The 23297-nt window shown below is 42.5% G+C and overlaps 1 protein-coding gene across 2 annotated transcripts in view; it reads right to left on the reverse strand.

Moving 5' to 3' along the window:
* PLEKHG4 (pleckstrin homology and RhoGEF domain containing G4) overlaps positions 1-23297 on the reverse strand; it is a 1592954-nt gene that overhangs the window by 1329613 nt on the left and 240044 nt on the right. For both annotated transcript variants that reach the window (XM_085638629.1, XM_085638628.1), the window contains exon 5: positions 10348-10464. In XM_085638629.1, coding sequence (XP_085494755.1) covers positions 10348-10464 — 117 coding nt within the window. The remainder of the gene's footprint in view (positions 1-10347; positions 10465-23297) is intronic.

Genomic DNA, 23297 nt, shown 5'->3' on the forward strand with positions numbered 1-23297 from the left:
ACTGTGATCTTAGAAAAAGAAATCGCCCTTACCGAAAGGCGTTTATCCCTAGACCTAATAACAGGCAAACGCTCATCCTTGGGAGATATTGCCTCTAAAATTACTCCCAATAAGGCACCCACTCCTGAGAAAAGTGCAGATAGTGCAGATAGTAACCTAGAGGCTAGCCCAAACCTAGTAGCACTCTCTGACTCCCAGATAATCACGATAGCAGACCCAGGGGACTCCCAAGCTGAAGCACCCACACTCACTCCTATACCTATTTCATCAGGTATTACGGGGGATAACGCCTTAGACGGCAATTTGAGTATTAATGGGCCCATCCACATACAAGATCATGTAGTAGTCCGTGAGCGGGAACCAATCAATCCGAATAAACGTAAAAGAGGGGGAAACCATAGAAAAGGAACCAGATCCAAGTCAGCGAAGCCAGTACCACCCAAAGTTCTGACAAATCCAACTAAACAAAAGGGCACCCACCCAGTTGACGCAGGACAGAAAATTTTCTCTTTTAACACCAATAATAATGACCGACTTTTGGGGGAAATTGAGAAATCGGTTCAGATGCTCTTGCTGCCTGTTCTAGAGAAAATTCAAATTGTTAATCTAAAATTAGACCAATTGGAACACCTTATCTCCCTTAACACCAACTCCCTTGAAACTCTAGTAACTAAAACAAATCACTGGAAGTGGGGGTTACTAATAACAATAATAAAAACAGTAACGCTAATAATAGTAGTTCAAAAAAAGGGGGTGAGAATAAAAATGCCAGTAAAACACCTAAAACACCTAATACTGGTGACCCCAAGGCACCACCGGTCCTATTAGCACGAACAAAATCTGTTCAATTAGCTCGTACCAAACCTGCAGTGGCGGGTACTGTGGGGCCCCCTAGTCAAAATATGGGTAGTACAGTACTAACACCAGAAGTTATTACTTCTAAACAGGGAACTAGCCAAGGGTCAAAACAAACATCTTCGCAGGGGCCTGTAGCAAACAATGACAACGAGAGAGCACATAAAAGGAAATCACCACCTGTAAACCTGCCCCCAGACTCAGTACCTTTTATGGTAATACTCACAGGAGTACCCCCAGTTTTGGCTAATAAAACGGAATCAAATCAGGAGTTAAAAAATAAAGTAACATACTGGCTCAATAATAACAGACCACTCCCTCCTGATTCTAAAACAAAAATACTTGGTGTACGCAGAGTTCCCTGGGTGGGCCTAAGTGAAAAGGACCTAGAGGGGGACTGTATCCTGATCAACTTTAGTGACACCTGGGTAAAAAACATCATCTGCCGTAAACCAAGATTCGCTAGAGCTGGGGATATTCAATGTATAGGTCTAGAATATTTCTATCCAAATTTGAATCTCTTTCCCCCGAATCTGCTTTACAAAAACACTGGGCAGACATCTAACAGTGAAACACACCCTGGGTGGGCCCGGAGAAATAGAGCCGTATGGCCAAACCAAAACAACTGGGGACATCTGCAACAGAGCGATGGTTCCTCTAGGGGATCAATTTACAACAATAACAACTCTTCGCAAACCTGGTATAATGAACTAAGACCAAGATTCCAGGGGGAAGACTACCTAGGATGGTTTCCAAGTAATATCCCCCTAAGAAATCGCTTTGATGCACTTGCGGGCATGGAAGAGATAGATTGACCATCACTAAGTTCTCCTGGCAATATTAACACTCTGACAACAGGAGAGCCCAGCCAGAGGGAGAAGGAAGAAAGCTATGATGCTAGTTCGCGGGAGAATGTTTCCGTTGGTGACGATCGTACTTCTAACCCCCAAGTCCCTGAGGCTGGCCTTACCAAAGAAAGCGAACTAAGTCCAATCATCTTAAGGCATAACCTGGAAGTATTATCTGAACCAGTCAGAAAGGACCAAAGCGAAGTGAGGTTGCGCCTTATTTCTTGGAACATTGCTGGGCTCGCCTCAAGATTGGAGGATGAGGCATGGTTAGCCTTTGTGGGTGACTGTGATATCCTGTGTCTCCAGGAAACATGGAGCCGATCCACTCAGAACATCGAGGGCTTCCAAGCCTTTAATACCCTAGCGATACCTTCACAAGCGGGTAGGGCAAAAGGTGGCCTAATGACAGCAACCTCTTTAAAACTATGCAAACTTGTAACTTCTATGATAGTTGACTCCCCATGGTTTCAAGTGTTAATGTTGGTTAATTTGTTTTCTGAACCATTGTTGTTGATTAACTGGTATTACAACATGTTTGACAACAATGAGACAAGTGTAATGTTGAAATTGGAGGAGGCCATAGCCAGGGCACGCCACGAGCAACCCCTACTATTTGTCATCTGGGTGGGAGATTTCAACTGTTCTTTATGCACCTACGGGGACTCGAATGTGTGTGGCTTGAGAGACTCCCATGATCATCCCCTGTTACACTTCAAACATACTCCCCAGGGGGATGCCTTAAACAACATCATCATCCTAAATGATTTATGCATAGTGGAGCCCTGGGTTGGTCCAAACTCTGCTCCAATACCGACTTTTCAGGGAAGTAGAGGTATGATGAGTTTTATTGACTTTGTAATTGTCTCTAGTGGGCACTTCCATCATGTTGATAAGTTGGAAGCAATTGCTAATGCTGCCAGTGACCACAACCCCCTAAACTTATCCCTGCTCTGTCCCGTTAAACCCAAACATTCTGTTTGGGAGCAACCTGTAAAGTATAGCAGGAACCAAGGTATTACACTTAAATGGGGCAAAATAGACGTGGCAGGTCTTGAGGCAGAGATCTTAAACGGATATAGCTCTGAGTACGAGGCATGTCTAACACCTACAACTACCCCTGAAAAGGTCATAGGGTATTTTGAATCTCTATGTGGGCATGTAGCCGAACGCCTCATAAAACCAATTGGTAAAAGCAAAATGCTAGGTCCCAGATGGTTTGATGCCGCATGCTCGGCATCACATAGATCCTTGAAAGCGGCATTAAATCAAAAACCTAGGGATATGGAACTGGTTAGAGCATCTAGACTGGCCTATAAAGAAGCCATAAGAATAAGGAAATTTGACTTAAAAAACCAAGCCTGGGAAGATCTAGAAAAGGCTTCGGAATTGAAGGACAGTAGGCTTTTTTGGGAAGTTATCAATCGTCCCCTTTTCACAAGTAATGGCAAGGATAATATTGTGATGCAGATCGCATGCGAAACGTGGGAATCCCATTTTGGGAAAATTTTTAACCCACATGGTATTCTATCCAATGAACCATCACTAGGAGACGCTAGGGAACCGGTGGTCTCTCAATCTTCTTTGTCCTTGAGCTCATCGCTCACCTTACAAGAAGTGGAAGATGCTCTGTCAAAAGGCATACCATTAAAAGCACCCGGCCCTGATTTAGTGCCTTTGGACTTTTTTAAACACAATGTTAAGGTTTGGGCCCCCCTGTTGTTAAATGTTTTTAGAGCAGTTGTCATTAGCCGTATTCCGGCATCATGGAAGGAGGCAGTAGTGGTGCCAATTTTTAAGAAGGGCGATAGATCAGACCCCCGATGCTATCGCCCAATCTCCTTAATTGATGCATCGTGTAAGATATTGGGTAGGGTTATTCTAGCCAGACTAGAAACATGGGCAGATTCGGTGGGCCTTATTGTGAATTCCCAATATGGGAAAAGGTACTGTTGAACAGTGCCTGAACCTGGCCCTGATCATAGGGAAATACATGAAGGCAAGGAAATCCTCCATTCACCTTGCCTTCATGGACCTTTCAAGTGCATTTGACACTGTGTGTCGGAGCAAGCTGTGGCAAATGATGGAGGTCATGGGCTTCGAGGAACCCTTAGTCACCCTGCTCCGTAGACTCCATGAATCCACTACTGTGGCCATAAGGTTTGGGCCAGGGGGAGAGAAAACTAAGTCTATCCTCTCAACTGAGGGCGTTCGACAAGGATGCATATTAGCTCCTTTTTTGTTTCTTGTTTACCCTAATGGTCTGGAAAAATATCTGTTGGACCACTGTCATGATTTTCCAAAGGTCAACGGCAGGAGCATTCCAATGCTTTCTTACGCCGACGACACGGTACTTATGACACTCACAGGAAACAGTATGCAGCACTGTCTTGATGCCTTCCACAAATTCATGTTGGACCTAGACCTCAAGGTAAACTTCGCCAAATCCTTTGCCATGGTTTGTGGCCCAAAGGGTACCAAAACCAGAAAGTTTGTAGTCAATAACTCCACCATTGAAAAGGTTGAAAACTTTAATTATTTGGGAAACCTCTTTAACAACAAACTAAGCTGGGTCCCGTTAATCCAGACTCAAGTTCAAAGTGCTAGTCGCTCCATAGAGGGTCTGTTTCGTTTTTGTGGCAAACTAGGACAAAAACCTGTTATACATCTAAAAACCTTGTATAAAGTAGGCCTGGGCGGTAAATTCCGTTCCGCTCGCGGAATTTGCGGAATTTGCGTAATTTCGCGTTCCGCGGAGAACGCGAAATTGCTCAAAAGTCTTCTTTCCGCGATTTCGCGAAATTTTTGCTTGTTCGCGTTCTCAAAATGCGTGTTCGCAAGATATTTCTCCCCGAGCACGCAAACAGCAATTGTGAACAGGAAAAAAGCATCACGAACAAGCAATTCCGCGTGTTCGCGGAATTTCTGCGTGTTCGCGAAGATTTTTTACCGTTTCGCTGAGATTTGCGTAACGCAATTCCGCAAATTCCGCCCACCCCTAGTATAAAGCTAAATGTTTGTCGGTTGCTACTTATGGGGCAGGGGTCTGGGGGACTGAAAGCCCAGATAAGATACAGATCATGGAGAATAAATTTTTAAAGCGTGTATTGGCTATTCCACCAGGCTCCTCAAATAGATTTGCCCACAACGAAATAGGTCTAAGCCACGTGAGTGACACCATTCGCCTTTCCCCTTTACTGTTATGGGGCAAAATATGGCTATCAGAGGACTTACAACTTACCAGAGATATCCTCCGGGATTGTTTAAAACTGGCAAACATGAAACAGATCCCCTGGCTATCCTATGTAAATGAGATGCTCCATAAAATAGGCTTGGGTGATATTTTTGACAACCCCGAAAATATACAGGGAGATATCAAAGTTGTAATTAAAACAAATTATTGGAAATCACCGTTTGTGAATTCCCCGGTTAGCCCTAATGTTTTTAAGGCTACTTTGCAGCACCAGTTTTATTTAACCTTCACAAACCACGTGCAATGGCGATTCTACTTGACAAGGTTTAGGCTACACATCTTGCATTTCCTTTTTGCGTTTCCTAAACAGGGGGGTTGGTGTGAGAGACTGCCCCCCTGTCCTTGTAATAACAAAGAGAGCCAAAGCACGATGCATATTGTTCTTTTCTGTTCCCTATATAAGGACCCGAGAATCAGGTTTATTAAGCCGATCCTTAAGGAAAAGCAACCATGCCATTATATAGAGGGTTATGATTATTTATTATCTCTGTCTTCACCTGGTGTCTGCTGTGCAATGTTAAATTTTATACGGGTGTCACTTTTGATTAGAAAACGGTATGGCTAAATCTGGCCCCAAGAAGCTGACCCTTTGATCATGTATATTGTATATTGTTGCATCGTGATTTTCTTATTTATTCTTCGGCCCTTCAATGCATGCTCCGGCACGAAGAACTTATGAAATTATCTAATTTGATTGAAAGCAAAAGCTATGGGGTCTCCATACGTGATTATATTAGCTAATGGATTTTTATTAGTTTAGTGTTATAATTGTAAGACTGTCTTTTAAAAATGAACTTTGAATAATACTTGTAAATGAAATTGTTTGACTTTTATGATTCTTTTGTTTTGAATCGAATAAAGTTTTTGAACTGAACTGAACTGAACTGATAATATCCCCTGGGGTACAGTTCTTAAACGCTAATGACCAATGACCACTCCCTTTCTGAACAGTGCCATCCAGGTCTCCTGTACATCTTCTATACTATAGATACAGATCCTTTGGACTGTATTGCATTAACATCCCTACACCAAAAGATGTATCGATTTAATTCTAATCCAAACCCCAATTTGTGATCCAGCCCTTTTTCAAAGTTGGCAGTACCTTTGTCCAATTGTTCCTGTCATACGACTAACAACGAAAAGAACATTGACAATAGAACTGTGCCCACTAATAATACGTCTTCTTGATGCTTAGTACAGCCCCTGATGAAACTGAGTTCTTCTTAAATAACACTCGATCACAGTACACAGAATCATCCAAAAATATGCTTACTGTGACTGATCAGCATTTGCTCTCATTGAACAAACTTTGGGTTTTGCAATTTTTGTTCCCGAGTTTGACTAATAAAGTTCAGTCCAATTCCTTCTTCCGCGCAGTCTAGTTGTTACCAGATCGTTACCCGGACGTAGCGCGTCACACGCGCTCCGCAGGTGTCACGTCAGCGCAAAGCATTTCTATTTGTGAATGCTGCTACACGGCAACATCCGGGCCGAGGAGGATAGCGCTAGGTGCCTTGTGGGAGTATTTGAGCATAGAAGTAAGTTTACTGGGGGTCCGACGGGTTCCTTGGTACTCATGCTCCATTTCTCGACTTTTCATTCTGGCTCCTTTTATCTTAGATCCTATCAGCATACCGATCCCCCCTCCCGGACCCATGACGCCAAACGAGTCCTAATCCTTTGTAAGCTGCCATGTTTTCCATGCTAGTAGCGCCCGTTTATGGATGCATACATATACTTGTGCGCTTTTACCCACCCATTCAGCGCTTTTCTAACACTTGTACATGCTTTCGAGGAGCATGAGTCACTGAGCACCAATAGTAATGATTCTATTACACATTTTTACGCGTTAATTATGCACGCAATTGCCTTCGTCAAGAGTGCTGAATATACTACAGTGATTTCTACTGTAGTTTTGACCCCTCCGTTAAAAAGGAATGACGTTTATTTACGGAGTGGCTGTATCGAACGAACACGGATGCTAGAGATAAGGTTAATAATGTTGTCACAATGTGTAAACGCTTTCCTTACTCAGCATGGGTTTGCTATTACCCACCAACACCTTTTTGACAGCACTGAAAGAATTGACCACTGAATGTATTGTGCATACTCTATGTGTGTCATGTTTATTTATCTTACAGAGTCTAGTGGCCTCGGAAATCCCAGGAACCCCAATCAGGTAGAACCGTGAGTTTTACCATTCACACAGTTCCATAGCTTAGTGTGCGCCTTAGCGAGCGCATACCGCCATGGTACTTTATCGGTCCTGATGAATGCTTAGCGAACATGCATAGATAAGCTGAAACATGTTGACCATTTGTTTTCACTCATTTTACCTAATCGAATGGTCCTGGTCAACCTAACCAGCCAGTTAACATCCGTCACACTCCTTTTAACTGTCGCCGGTTTTTCCACCATTAAAATTTACTTTTGGTAGAAACCTGCCACCTTTTAAAATTCACACTACTCACAACACTCACATCCTTGCACCCCCAAAAAAACCTGCTCCACTGTAACTCAGGCGTCGTAGCACACCAGGGAGGCATTTGGCCTCTCTGGTGGGAACCCAAAGATGAAGCATGTCACCAACCAGGTTGGTGAGTGAGGGTTCTTTTAAAGAAATAAGTCTTTCCTTGTGCTGTCTTACCTTTTAGATTAAACAGTTAGTCTTTTGTTGTTTTTGAGTATATACCCTAGGGGGAACAAGAGTGACTCTCCCTCTCTCTACTGTTGTTTTTCATATTGTTACGTGGTAGACACAATTCAGAATTGCAAAAGGCCTCAGAGGTACCCAGTTTCTCAAAGTAAAGTGCATCCGTTCACTGCATCGTTATGTGGGTAGCACATTTTTCTCAGTAAAAAAGAGGATCTTGGAAACATCTAAGGGCTATCAAGAATGATGACCATGCAGAATGCAGCACATATAGTAGTAGCAAATTGTCATTATTTAATGATTGTTTATGTGCAGGAAGGGTCACCTTCTTACACATAAACAATAATTAATGGCATTTTGCTATTTCTATGTGTGCTGCAGAATGAAGCACACATAGAAAAGCAAAAACGAGTAGAAATAAAAGTATTTCTACTTCTTTTGCAAATCTAAAACCTGCTCTTGCATGGCATTAGTTTCCGGTGCTGCCTCAGATTTTCATCTTGTAAATCTGGGGCAGCGTCAAAAGTAATAGGTGTTGTGGTGGAATGCCCACAGAAACACCCATTGCATGCCCCTTTCATGCAAAGTGATGCGTGGAAAGGGGTCTTATTTACAAGGGGGGGTAAAGCTCCAAATAGTGGCATACTAGTGGCGATATCCCCTTGTTAATATGCCCCATAGTTTTATGACACTAACGTGCTGTTTATACTTTCACTTTTTTATCATTCATTAGACAAGCCAGGTATGAATTCCCCATACGTTATAGAAATAGGGTCAAACTACATCCAAAAATCGGGCTGGCATGTTTGGACTGCTTCAGCATAAGGGCTAGCTGCAATGGGAACTGACCTAAAGTCACTTGACCAAAATTTCTCTTCTTAATATTTTAGGATACTTGAATAATATGTGATGCACTGCCATGTATAATTAATACATAATGGTGTGTTATTCATGTTATATTGTATTAATGGGCAGTGGATGTGACAGTGAATTACAATATGAATTTGCTGGTCAATTGACTGAAGTGCTTATTTCCTTCCATGCTGAATTCATTCCATCTTTGCTTGTGTGTAAAAGGCTAACATCATAATTTACTGATTTGTACTCTGTGTATGTCTATAAAAATGCCTAAGCGCAAATTGCATTGATGACCACATGATTACTTTTTCATCTGTCTGAGTGACAGATTGACCTTTTGTGAATCATGTTGTATTCTACATACTGCATGAGTGTCTTTTACTCTAATAGGTCCTGTTGTCACTGTATATATTTGCCTCAGCACGTGATGTCCTTTCTTTATGTTTATTACCTACTTTGTACACTTAAATGTGGCTGAGCACACGAGCAACCTAGACTGTTTAAAGACCATTTGGTTGACACACATTGCCTATAAAGAAATCTTTATTTTGGTGAAGCGCCATCTTGGAGTGCAAGTATTTTGTGTCCTAAATCAAAGGGATGATTCCATTCTGAAATTACATATATATATATATATATATATATATATATATATATACAGTTTCACAAGTTGCCTTTAGTAGAATGCACTCCCAACAAGTCTTTCAAAAGTGCAGGAACAACTTCAGAGAAAGACAGATAAAACAATCATTGCATGCCTTGCCTGACGTGTTTCAGAGTAAATCTCCTTCCTCAGAGGCAGCATGCCAAGCCATGTTTATTCCGCAATCACTCCAACTGAAATAACCCCTCTAATTTGAAAACCTGCCCAGGTGGGCCTCTGGTTGTTAAGCATCATGGGAGTTGGAATCCCTGCTATGAATCTTTGGAGTTGGAGTCCATGTTAAACCCTCGTGGGTCCGGAAACATAAAACATGCTTGAATTTTAAACTGCATACTTTTCTTTTTATTAGCATTAAATGTGCAGTCTCTAAAAATTGTTCCCAAAGTAAAGCGCAACTTGTTGCTCCCACATGGCGCTTTACATCTGCATGCCACAGGACTTGTACTGATTCCTACAATGGTGCAATCCCCAACCTGGCTGGCCGTTTTTTATACAGTTTCACAAGTTGCCTTTAGTAGAATGCACTCCCAACAAGGCTTTCACAAGCGCAGTAACAACTTCAGAGAAAGACAGATAAAACAATCATCGCATGCCTTGCCTGACGCGTTTCAGAGTAAATCTCCTTTCTCCTACTTTTCTTTTTATTAGCATTAAATGTGCAGTCTCTAAAAATTTACACACATTGCCTATAAAGAAATCTTTATTTTGGTGAAGCGCCAACTTGGAGTGCAAGTATTTTGTGTCCTAAATCAAAGGGATGATTCCATTCTGAAATTATATATATATATATATATATATATATATATATATATACATATACACACACACACACACACATATATATAAACTATAACATAACAAGATCTTACGGATACACACACAAACATTCAAAGATACAATATAACATCAAATGTAAATTATATGTAAAAAATCCTAACAAATATGAGATATACCTATTTATAAGCCTCAAGTTAAGCCTACAGTAAAAAGGTGGCTTCTACTTGTGGTCCTTAAAGGACGAAAGATAAACTAGATGGAAATTGTGACCTTTCTTTTAATGTGGGCTGAAGAACACTTGGTCAGTGATTACTCAACTCAACCTAATAGATCTTACATGCCATCAGAAAACTACAGAACCACATTAACTCCTTCAGCACCCCAATATAGTACTCAATTGTGGGGAGAACATATAATGCTGTTTCCATACTTCACTCACCAAGCGGAAGCTCAGCCAGTCACGATGGCAGTAGGGGAAGGCTCCACCTATGTCCAGCGGCAGCTGCGTAATATCTATGTGCTTGTGTATGACTTTCACAGATGTCAGCAGCTCAAACTAAGGGAAATTGGAAACAAGCTGTAAATATACCAGGAAAACACAGAGTCCAACAATACAGCCAACTGACTGATTACACTGACAAGGTCAGATAATTACACCCAATAACAACGGGTGACTGGCACATTTAGAAGCAGGTGCAGAAGGGAGGCAAGGAGTCCCCAGCTGAAAGGCTTTTACTGTTTGAGGTTCAGGCCCATGGAAGTAGGGGATGTGACACCTGAATCATATCATAGGAATGTTCTTGGAAAAGGTAAGCAGACTGCTGGAATGCTTGACTTTGCTTGAGGAATGAAATACAGATCCATTGAGGAAGCATTCTCGAACCACCTTATAGGCATCTCAAGGATTCAAGGTCAAGTACACACCCCACACTTTATTGTAGAGGATAGCTCTGAGAATTTCACCTTAAGATGGAGAACTCAATGAGGCTGTGAGGCTGCACGATTAAAGCCCCGGGACACAGCAGCTGAATGAAATGCAGAGATTTGGTGCCCACTCCCATCAACATTGGTAAACCGCTGAAACCTAGCACCAGAATCTGCACCCACTTGCATGTAAAAAACAGAGTTGAAGTAGAATAGGGGACCCCTTAAAAAAGCCAAAGTGAAAGCTTGTTTCAACATCTGCAAAAAGAATGGAGGCATGACATGAGGGCTAAAATGGAGGAAATCAGTAAGAGGTGTGCGGTGAGATATGTACTCTCATGTCAAATGTAGAAAAGACCAAGATCAAGATCAGATCTCTGGAAAATGAAAGGAACATTCAGGCATTCATTGCTGCAGGTTCCTCAAAGAGAAGAGGAACAAATTGCAGATTTAGGAGCCAGAAGTAGTGGAATGTGGTATTGATATGTTGCATCGGAAATATTGGACAATCACATCAAAAGAGAAAACACCATAGCAAGAAATATGAGGGAGGAGGCAAAATCATCTTACACGTGAAAAAACCTGTAGCTCCTGTCCAACCACATTCTTTGATTGAAAAACGGAAGAGCTGTCATCATTCGGGCTATACATATTTATGATGCAAATTTCAGAACCATCAAGTCTCCCACGCAGTATGACATATCGTCCATCAATATCAATCACATGATGTAAGTGTTGGACTCTTAGTGCTACCCATATGAGGGCAGCCCTTGCAAACCCGGAATAGGATGTGGCATAAAGCTACCCCCGCCACCTTTTCTTCAGACATTTTGTGGAATCACCCCAAATATAGGTTTCTTGAAAACATGCTACGGACACCTTGTACCTCTTCAAGTAAGCAAATATTTGTCCAAGTTTGTCAAATGCAGCGATGCTGCTTACATTCCAGGTAAGTAACTTAGTCATGGTGGACACCAAAACATACCCCCATCAATGCTCCTCCCGGGAGAATCCCGCCCATCTCTCAAGATAATGCAACATTTGGTAATCCACAAGCTGTTCCTCATGAAGGAAGGTCCAATCCCAACAAAGAACTACCCCAACAACCCCCCTCCCTTGGGCACTATCACATTTCCATCCCTGACAAACCCACACTCAGTGAGGGAATGTAGACACCACGCCGTTGCCCTATAGTATGTCACTGCAAATTCAAACTAATACAACTATAGAAAACACCAACACAATCATGCATGCTCCATCCCACCCCACCCCATTCCACAGAAGTGAGTGGTAAGCTGCTAAGGTGGAAGCCCTCGAGTCCGGAACAACCTCTGAGGCCTGCAGTGTGGGCGGCATCCTGAGAGGGCTTCTGCAGTCGCCGGCTCCTAGACCGCTCACGCGGGCCTGGCTTGCAAGGCGTGATCGCGGAGGGAACCAAACAGGGACCCGGGGAACCGCACGCATCCAGCCAGTCGGCTGCTTCTCCTGCTGTAAAGAAAAGGAATATGCTACTTACCAGTATGCATCTGTTCTTGGCATATAGAGCTGCAGATCTATACACTGTGCATAGATCGCCATCTGGTGTTGGGCCCGGATGTTTGCACTTGTTTTTGTCTTGGAAAGTCTTTGGAAGTCACGAGGTATGTGACTCCTCCTTTGGCTCATAGTGCGCATGGGCATCGGCTCCATCCTCAGATTGTTTTTCGCCTGCAGGGAAATTATGGAGCTTAGTAAGAAACAGGAAAGATGCCAATGTATGCTGTATCTAAGTAAGATAATACTGGAACAGATAAAGGTAGCCGGGGAGGCGGGTGGGCGTGTGTAGATCTGCAGCTCTACATGCCAAGAACAGATGCATACTGGTAAGTAGCATATTCCGTTCGAGGCATATGAGCTGCAGATTACACACTGTGCATAGATTGTATAGCAGTATCCCCTCCTAGCGGCGACCACCAGTATCTGTTGCAGGAGTTTGAAATAGTGTTTTGAGTACAGCCTGGCCCACACTAGCTTGTTGTTTAGTTTGCACATTGACACAATAGTGTTTTGTGAATGTGTGCGGTGTAGACCATGTAGCTGCTCTGCAGATATCATCTAAGGGAATGTTCCCTAAAAATGCCATTGAAGCCCCTATCTTTCGTGTAGAGTGGGCTTTAGGAGGAACAGATAACGTACGTTTTGCTTTGTGGTAACTAATCTGTATGGATCTGACAATCCACCTAGCTATCCCAGATATTGATATGGAGTTGCCCTTGTGTGGTGGTGAGAAAGACACCAATAGTTGTTTTTTCTTACGAAAAGGTTGTTTTCTCTCTATGTAGCACAGTAGTGCTCTTTTGACATCTAAGGTGTGAAGAGCTCTTTCTGCGACTGTTTGTGGCTGCGAGAAGAATACAGGCAGTTCCACAGATTGATTGAGGTGGAAGGGAGAAATTACTTTAGGGAGGAATTTAGGATTAGTTCGGAGAACAACCTTATTAAGATGCATCTGCAGAAAGGGTTCTTGAATGGTTAGTGCTTGCAGTTCACTAACTTTTTGTAGAGAAGTAATGGCTACTAGGAAAGCAGCTTTCCATGTTAAGAATTGTAGCTCACATTTATGTAGAGGTTGATGTGGAGTAACTTTTGTTGAGGTGTCCACCTGCCCTGCATGGTGTGATGTAGTAGGTGAGCTCCCCAGCCGGAGAGCGATGCGTCCGCTGTTATTACTATTTGAGGAACTGGCTCGAGGAATGGTTGCCCTTTGGAAAGGTTCTTGGTGTTCCACCACTCCAGAGATGAGTGCGACCGTCTACCACACCAGATCTGTTAGCTGACCTTGAGCCTGGTTCCATTGGCGTGCTAAGCACTCTTGGAGAGGACGCATCTGAAGTCTTGCATGAGGCACTATGAATATGCAAGAGGCCATCATCCCTATGAGTTGCATGAACACTCAAGCTGGAAGAGAGTGTTGCGGTTGGAATGTGGTGAGAAGAGCTTGCATGCTCGCTATCTGGGTGGGACTGGGATAGGCGAGTGCTCTTAAGGTGTCTATTGTGGCACCAAGGTATTGTTGTGTGTGGGACGGTTGCAGTGGGACTTGGCGTGATTTATTGTGAACTCCAGGTTGTGAAGTTGTTGAATAGTGTCGTGAGTGTGTTGTACACACTGATTGTAAGAGCTGGCTTTTATGAGCCAGTTGTCTAGATATGGGAAGACATGGATGTGTTGTCTTCTTAGGTGTGCTGCCACCACTGCTAGGCACTTGGTAAACACTCTTGGTGCTATGGTGACTCCAAATGGGAGTACTTTGAATTGATAGTGCTGACCGTCCACTACGAATCTGAGATATTTTCTGTGAGCGCTGTGAATGGGAATGTGGAAATAGGCGTCCTTGAGGTCTAGAGTAACAAGGAAGTCACCCTGGCAAAGCAGAGGGAGGACCTGCTGAAGTGTGACCATGTGGAAGTGGTCTGAGTGTATGTATAGGTTTAGGGGTCTGAGGTCTAAAATAGGCCTTAGAGACCCGTCCTTCTTTGGTATGAGAAAATAGAGGGAGTAAACTCCCTTGTTTCGTTGGTGCAGGGGAACAGGTTCTATTGCACTTTTTTGTAGAAGGGAGATTACCTCCTGCTTTAATAGTAACAGATGTTCTTGTGACATTGGACGGTGTTTGGGTGGTATGGTTGGGGGGGGTAGATGTTAGTTCGAGACAGGAGCCTGATTGAATTATTTGGTGGACCCACCTGTCTGATGTGATGTTTGCCCAGGCAGGGAGAAAATGGTGGTGTCTTCCCCCGACTGGAGTCGAATGGTCGGGGGAATTGGAGGGAAGTCATGGGGTGGGGGTGGAGGCAGACAGGGAGTTGTTGTTTTTGCCTCTGCCTTTGCTGTTGTTCCCCCTGTAACCACCCCTTTGGTAACCTCTAGTAAAGGTGGATTGGGCGGGAGCTTTGTAAGAGGTGGAGGGGCTATCAGAGGAGTTGCCTCGATGGGTGCTTCTGAAGGATGAGCGACGAAAAGACCGTCTGGTAGCTTGCGATTCCAAGGCTCCCATGGATTTGGCGGTGTCTGTATCCTTTTTCGTTTTCTCAAGGGATATGTCTACATTGGGGCCAAATAGGTGTTGCTCATCAAAAGGCTGATTGAGTATAGAACTCTGGACCTCGGGTTTAAAACCTGATATACGTAACCAGGCATGCCTGCGCAAAAGGACACTTGTGTTTATTGCCCTTGAGGCGGTATCTGCTACATCTAGGACACACTGGATGGAGGTGTTAGTGATGGTTTTACCCTCCTGGATGAGTTAATGCCCGGGGGACCACCACCTTCCCAGGACTCATGTTATAAATAAACGGTGGCTCTTGCGGACCCCCGCATGCCCCAGGGACCACCACCTACCCAGGGCGACAAATAGGAACATGTACTTTTGGGAACGCATGGAACCCACAGGCCCTGGGGGCCACCACCTCCCCGATGCTACAATTAAAAAAAAACATGGGGGGACCACACAGACCCCCCCCCCCACCCCCGGCCCCAGGGACCACCACCTTCCTGGTGCCGACCCGTGAACAACAAAGTAGGGGAGCCACGTGACCCCCCTTTCTGGAACCATATATGGCCCTGGGGACCGCCACCCCCAAGTGGCTCCTGCTGTGTCCCGAGATGCCTAACCCCAGGACATATCTGTTTGCTTCTCCCACCAAGCAAAATAAAGACTCAGTTTCCAGCAAGAAGGAGCTGTCAAAGTGCTCCCGCCTGCTGGAAGCGGAGGTTTTATCTCTTTCCCTGCCCACAGACATGGGGCAGAAAAAGAGATTAAACTATTGCTTTTGCACACAGGGTGCTGCATTTCTAGCCGCTCCCTGTGTGCAGTAGCAGTGCCAGCTCTGCAGGACGTGAGGATCCGGTTAGGACCGCCGGGGCCTGGAGGCTACCCCCTCAGTCCCATAGCACACTAGGTGCCATGGGTAAGCTCCAGGGCACCTAGGGAAAGATGGCCTGGCCCTGGGGATGGGGTCCCCGGGGTCAAAATTGGCTCCCCTCCCCCATTGATTTGCATAGCTGCCAAGGTTTTAGATTGCTGTGTGACACTTTCATAATTTCAGTGTAATTCTGAGTGATATTTCAACGACTATACAAGGATGTGGAATTCCTATAGCCCGACGCCCGGGACATATTATTTGGGATCAAGGGCAACAAGTTTTCATGTGTATTTTGTCCTTGGGACAAGTAGGCCCAACCATCTGCAGCACAAACCCTTTGGCTGCTAGTTTGCAGTACCATATTATGGATCAGGGAAGGGCACTGTCTACAGTTAAAGTAATATTTGTGTCCATATGTTAATGCTGTTCAAACTTGTATTTATGGTTCATTATTTGAAAGCCTTTATTATTAGGATGATCGCTGTAAGTAATTGTTGTAAACGCTGACTGCACTTCTGACAGTGGTTCCTGTATAAAAATGTGTACACACGATTTCAAAGTTTAACAATATGATGCTATGTATAATACTCCCAGAATGCTCTCTGATTAGATGCAAATATTTGCAGACACTTGAAAGCAAGATTGATGATTCTTTGCTTTCAAAATAAAAGTTTCTTTAATAAAATTAAAGTAGGAAAAAAAAAAGTTTGCTAAACTACTGTAAAATTTATGGGGCCATTTATGTGTAGCATCATTTAGTAAAATTTGTTGATGCATGCTAGTATTTTCCAAAAACATTCATAATGGAAAAAGATCATGGTAAACAAAAATAAACAAGCATTGGCAAAGCCAGTAGGTCTGAAATTGGTGCTCAGCTTTTTAGTTTTCTCAATGTTTGACTTGTTTTGGAATGGTTTTTGTAAAGCCTTATCGGTTTGGGAGCTGCCAGGCCCTCACCATTATAACAAACATTGGCAAAAGCAAAAATGGTTTTTGGTCTCAAAAAGCACACACTGCCACAGTAGTTACTGACACAGTACAAATCTACTTTGTGTACCGATATGCTCCTTGTGAAAGAGAATAATGCAGTCACTCACAGTGAAGCCAGACGATACAGAGAGAGAGAGTCAGAATTTTAATAAACACAAAAGGTCATGGTTAACGCCAGACCAAATTAGGGGCACAGTTATTACAGAAAGTCTCAAAAGTGCACCCATGGTATGTGTCCTTGCATTAAGTGCAGCTATACGGCTTTCGTGAATTCCCAAGAATTTACAGAAGTAGGACAAGAAATACTACTTATAGAAAATATTTGTGAACTACATTTTAGCATGAGCAAATATGCATGTGCAGATTTGCTCATGCAAAAATCTCAGTGTTTGAATGTTCACTTTCCCTCCAAACACTTTTTTTCCCAACTCTGAAAGAAGGTTTACGACTGCATTGTCAGGAGTAAATTTCCAACATTTATCAGTATGGGAAAAGATTAGAGAAGAGTTCTTGATAAGCCTTAAAACATGTTATATGGAATGCCTTACCCCCAGAAACGAGACTCAATCCATCTACGGCTTTTTTAAAAAAAGAAGTGAAATCGATTCTCATGTCCAAATTCACCTGAAGTTATAGTTATGTGCCAATCTCTGTATTCTGTATACTGTATTCACATAATTCTTTGTATTTATATGTACATGTCTTTCTTTTTCCTATGTTTGCTATGTGAAGCGCTCCGATACCCGCATGGGTCTTGTTCGCGCTATACAAAACCGTCAAAAAAAAAAAAATGTTAGTAGGTTTGCACAGACTGAAAAGGGCATTCCAACCCTGGAACAATTGTTTACCACTACCTTAATCCTCAGTATGTAGATCTGCAGAAACATAGCAACATAAGAGGATTGAAAATATTCAAACACTATAGTATGAGCCCTGGCATAATCAGAGAGGCTATATCAGAGCTCTTTTATAAAGAGATTGCTGCCATAATTTGTCGCCGCACTACATGGCACCAAAGGGACAAGTGGATTATGTTACAGGACAAGTAGATTTATGAAGCAACCTGCCCCATGGACAAGTAGATATTATGTTAAATTCGACACCCCTGCTATAAATGCTACTTTCTCACAACCAAAATCAAGCACTAAAGACGAGGTAAACATATACATATGAGCAATGATGCCCATTTGAGCAATGAGATGGACTTTAGAAACATGTGGTCAAAGACACGCAGTTAAGTTAAACAGGCATGGTGCAGCAGGTTTCCAGCACGGCTGGGGAGATGCACAGTGACTCCAACTAGCGGTCACACAGTTGTGGACATGAATGAAAGATATATATTTATTGGTGTAAAAATAAAGTAACAAATAATAAAACACTTACACCCCATCAATGTCCTCATACGGCCATGGGCATCTAACTCCATGTCACTCATATTAGGGAAAGTTTGCAAGTAGGTGGACGGATTCAGTTCTGGCCTGAATCCTATGGGCCAGAAGCAAGGTTTGTTTCCTACAGCCAGCAGATAGATGGGTCTGATGAATCCGTCTTTCATCTTCCAATGACTGCAGGAAGGTCGGTCTCTCATGCTATTGTTTCACATCTGTGCTGGGCCAAAGTCCATGAAAGTCTCATGTCTTTTCCTTTCCTTTGACTTAAGCAGATTGATTATTTTCTCCTCATCACTTGTAGATCTGATCTGAAGTATTTTTCACAAGTCTTCTTGCACAGGAGAACTCTTTTCCGGCAAAATGTTAACACTAACTAAGGCAATGTTGTTTTCTCATCTCTCTTCATTCCAGACTACCTAGTATCATCCCAACATATCCTATAGAGCTAGAACTGATTTAATTCACCTCTAAACTGGCCCACCTCAGTTTTGCTGCATCCTTTCGCTTCTGATTCGCTCACAGCATCCTGCTTACAGCAAGTAAAAGTTCCCAACTGTTTCACGTGAAAGCGACATCAATATCTGATGCAGAGAAACGTTTTCTTCTTGATTAATCCATTCCTTGCCGTTACTATATCTCAGAGATCTGTGCTATTTTCCCATGGAATTGATCTGCTGTGTCACTTCTTTTCGCTTGGAGGGATACAAGATATTCTGCATGACAAGCCAAATTATGTTTTTGGATAAACTGAATGCAATTAGACATGTGCTTCCAAAGGACAGTACTGGACTGATCTAGTAAGAAAATTGAGGATTTTTACAGCAACTCACAGGCACTCACATACCCACTCACAAAGCCATGCAGCCATTCACACACCCACTCATATACCCACAGTGCCACTCACACGCCCACTCACAGACCCACACAGGCACTTGCACACCCACTCACAGACCCACACAGGCACTTGCACACCCACTCACAGACCTATACAGCTACTCACACATCTACACACATACCCATACAGCCACTCTCATGTCCACTGCCAGGCCTCTACAGCCTCTCACACATCAAAGCACAGATCTATACAGCCACTCACACACCCACTCTCAAAGTTTACAGGTTATCATTAGGAAATAAAATCAACAAAAACATAGAAATTAACTGAAAAAAGCAAAGGTTACAGGGACGTTATAGTTAGGAAATATAATTTAAAAAACCTTAGAAATTCACTGAAAAATATAAATTGTACAGGGACGTTATAGTTAGGTTCAGACTTCACTTGTACAAAACCATAGAAATTCAGCAGTTATAGTTACCTGAACTAACTATAACTTACGCTCCTTCAATGAACTGCTTATGATCTGAACTGGAGAAGACAGAAGTACTGATCTTTGGCAACACAAGCAACATATGGAACGACTCCTGGTACCCATCAGACCTTCGACCCGCACAAACTCCCTCCAACTATGCCAGAAACCTGAGCCTAACTAGAAAGTCCCTGTAATGTGTGTATGTGTGTGTGCGCGTGTGTGTATATATATTAATTGGCAGACCAACACTGAATGCAGCTTAGGAAGGAAAACCCAGTCACCCTTTATTGCAATAAGGGTAATACATTTATTGAAAAATATAATCAGGTAGAACTTTTTTTTTAATCAAACAGTGCTATGTGCTCGTGGCCGATCACAAAGTGAAAACTGAGTGAAACGTTTGTGTAGATAAGGTGATACAATCAACCAAAAAGCACCAACTGGAAGGGCTACCACTTTTTGGAAAACACAATCAAACACTTAATATGATGTTAACATTATCTAATAAGATTGTAAAGTAAATTAAGAGAGATAGCATAAGATCGTTGATGTGCACATTTTCCCTGACTCCCGAAGTGGTGCCAGCAACAACAGTAATGATCGGTATATTGAAAAATAATTTTGAGGTAGATGCTAGGCCAATACAGCTCAATACCATTTCCTGTACATTGCACTGACTCAGGCGAGAAGCAATGGGAGCCCAGTCTCAGAGTGAAACTTTGGCCTGCTGTCAGACAAAGGATAGCATCAGCCATGAGGGGAGCGGAGGGATGCATTAAAGACCATAAAACGTTCTCAAAGAGACTTTAATATGTGCTAAATTACATGTACTATAGCAAATCTATTGCCATTTCTTTGCTATACATGGTGGCTATGGCAAATGTTTACCAAGCAGGGAAGAGGTGTGGTGCAGCGGTCAGGGCGGCAGACTCCAGAACACGGGGGCTTATGGTTCGATCCCCAGGCCGGCGACTGGTTAGCACAGCATCTTGTGACTCTGGGCAATATCTCGCTTAATCTTCCTGATGGCACCTAGTGCCGTAACACCTCTCCGGAGGTAGCTGTGCGATTTACAAATGCTGGTATTTAGGCATGGTGAAGCACAGAGACTTTCAGCCATTAAAATATTGTTAACAATATGGAAAGGACCACTTATATCATCTTGTGATGGCTCCTTACTCTATTCAATATTAATATTGTAATAAACTCCTACCGGTACTTAATCTATAAAATAATGATTGGTGGTACCCACAGTACTACTTAGAAGCCCGTAGCTGGCGCTGTTGAATGCCAGTGCAGAGTATACCAATCCTGCGTAGTCCTGAGCCCACCTCAGGCCACTTTAATCTACTACCAGACACTCCCTGCCCCCTTATATCATTCTTGCAGGTTCCTGTTTTCTCTCTTGGTGATGGTTTTTCCATCTTTCTCTTCCTCTGTTTTTCCTGTTGGTGAGTTTTTCGTCTCTTGCTCCCGGAAATTACTGTAGTAGGCAAGGGTTTTGGTGTTGGCCACCCACTCTGACAAACCCAGGGGGTTTTCACTGGGAAGATGCTTGTTAGGCCCTGTAGAAAGAATGGGGTGATATACTGTTTTGCAAAATGTATTTTTCTACACTTGTCTGATTTTATATTTGTATGCATGATGGTTAGCTGTTTAGGTGCTGTTGAAGAGGTTGGTGTTGGCTAAAGTGTAAAACTAATGTTAAAGGTTAACAGCTTCATTGGTTCTTTGGAGAAAGTCATGCCAGATTTCATGGCGTTGCTCTGTTTATTATGAAACATTATGGCAAAGCCAGTAGGCCTGACCTACTTATTGCGAAAAAGATGCATTAAATAAAATAGGCTTTTAAGAATAGTATGATATTACACTGTGCTAAAGCCTGTAGGAAGGTATTTTGTAACATGGGATTGATTATGTGCACTCAAGAAATGATTGCATGAATTTACTCCAGTTACTCTGTGATAGACTATATTAATACCAGTTAGGTGTGATCATTGGTGGGAGCTATGTGGTTTCCGATGAATGATTGGTAAGATAGACAGTCTGGTGGAAATTAGGTAATGTTAGGTTCTAAGTATGAGTTTTTAAAGAGGAGCGGTTGTGATCTATGAAATGAGGTTTCAGTCAATTGCAGAGTTACACTGATAGAGGTGAAGGCAGATAGGAGTGAGAGGAGGCTATACTCAGAAATAGAAGGCATGCAAAGGATGGAAGGTAAGAAGATAGTCACTCTGAAAAAAGAAAGGATAGGAATCAAGCGTTGGTGAGTCAAGGTTAATTATTCATGCAGGATTTTAGGAGTATGGCGGGAGAAGGCTTTATGATATAGCAAGCAATTAGGGGGGTGCAAGCTGTACAATAGTCCTTGGTAGGTTCTCTTAGGAGAAAGAGTAATTGCTTTGCCAACTGTAATTTCTTATAGAATTGTACTTTTATGACTGTATGGCAGGTGGCTGCCTTGTGGGAAGCTTATGCTCATTACAATCAACTTGATTTGGTTATGGGATATGGTATGGTATGCTATATGCCTGATTATTTATTATGAAAAGTCATAATAAACTCAGTTGGGCTGTCATATCGATTGTGAAAAGCATATGTTAACGTCAATAGGCATTTAAGGGTGGATTATTATTACTCTGAATTAAAGCCTACAGATAGATTTTTGTTATATGGAATATCATAGATTACCTTAGTAGGCAAGAGTTTTGCTGTTGTTTACTCCCTCTGACAAACCTTGAGTATAGGTGATTTGCACTGAAAGAATCCATGTTACGCCCTGTAAGAAGTATTTTGCTTTGCCAACTGTAAATCTGTACATATTTGCAGTTTTAGGGTTATATGCCTGATGGTTGCCTGGTGGGAAAACGTATGTTCTGTACAATAGGCCTGTGTTGATTATGGTGATAAGCCGATGATTACAGCTTTAGGCTTGATTAGTGTGCAGGGAAATGTTAGCCCGATGCTCTAGGTCTAGCATGTTTATTATGAAAAGTTATTACAAAGGCAATACAGCTGACTTATTTATTGTGAAAAGCATATGGTGAAGGCAATCAGCCTATAACAGTGGGTTGTTTTCACAATATGTTACATAAAGGTATTCGGTTACATGTAATCTGATAGATTACACAGTAGACAAGGTCTGTGGTGTTGGTCACCCACTCTGACTAACCCTGGAAGTAGAATTTCACTGTGACGATTCTTGTTAGGTCCTATTGACATGGGTTGTATATTATATTGTCAACTGTAATTTTGTTCACATCTATAATTGTGTAAATGTTTTCCTGAGGGTTGCCAGTTTATGCACTCTTCAGTGGTCCTGGGTTGTATACAGTGTCAAGTCAATGGTAAAGGCTAGACGCCTTAACGGTTCACTGGGAAACGTTATGTCACATTCCTTTTGTTTTTTTCTGGCAGCAGCACAGATCCCCACCCGTTCCATCATTAACTTTAGACTCAGAGTTCAGTTCTTTGTATGAGAGCAGTATGGAACGCCCAGAGCTACACTAATCTACATGAATGTTTAGGTATGGCTTGACATTGCAACTGTTGCATAATCTTATGTGAATAACAGAAAAAAGCTGTTGGAGTACTACTGAGAGAGAGGCTTCAGCTCGACCCAGGTTTATTCCTCTGAGTACAGGATTTGATTGTGTTGAATTTGTGTGCTTCCACTATAATGATTGCTTGTATTACACTTTTTAGCTTGTTGATATTAATCTCCTTACTGTTGAAGTGCAGGTTTGACAAGTTAGTAACTGGCCTCCCCAGCCTTCAAGCTATTATGATAACTTGTCCAAAAGTGCCCAACGTTTTATTGTTGAGGTTTTATAATGCTAACATTTCTCCAAGTAACATGGTTTACATTTC

Source organism: Triturus cristatus, chromosome 12, assembly GCF_964204655.1.
Source record: "Triturus cristatus chromosome 12, aTriCri1.1, whole genome shotgun sequence".
NCBI lineage: Eukaryota > Metazoa > Chordata > Amphibia > Caudata > Salamandridae > Triturus > Triturus cristatus.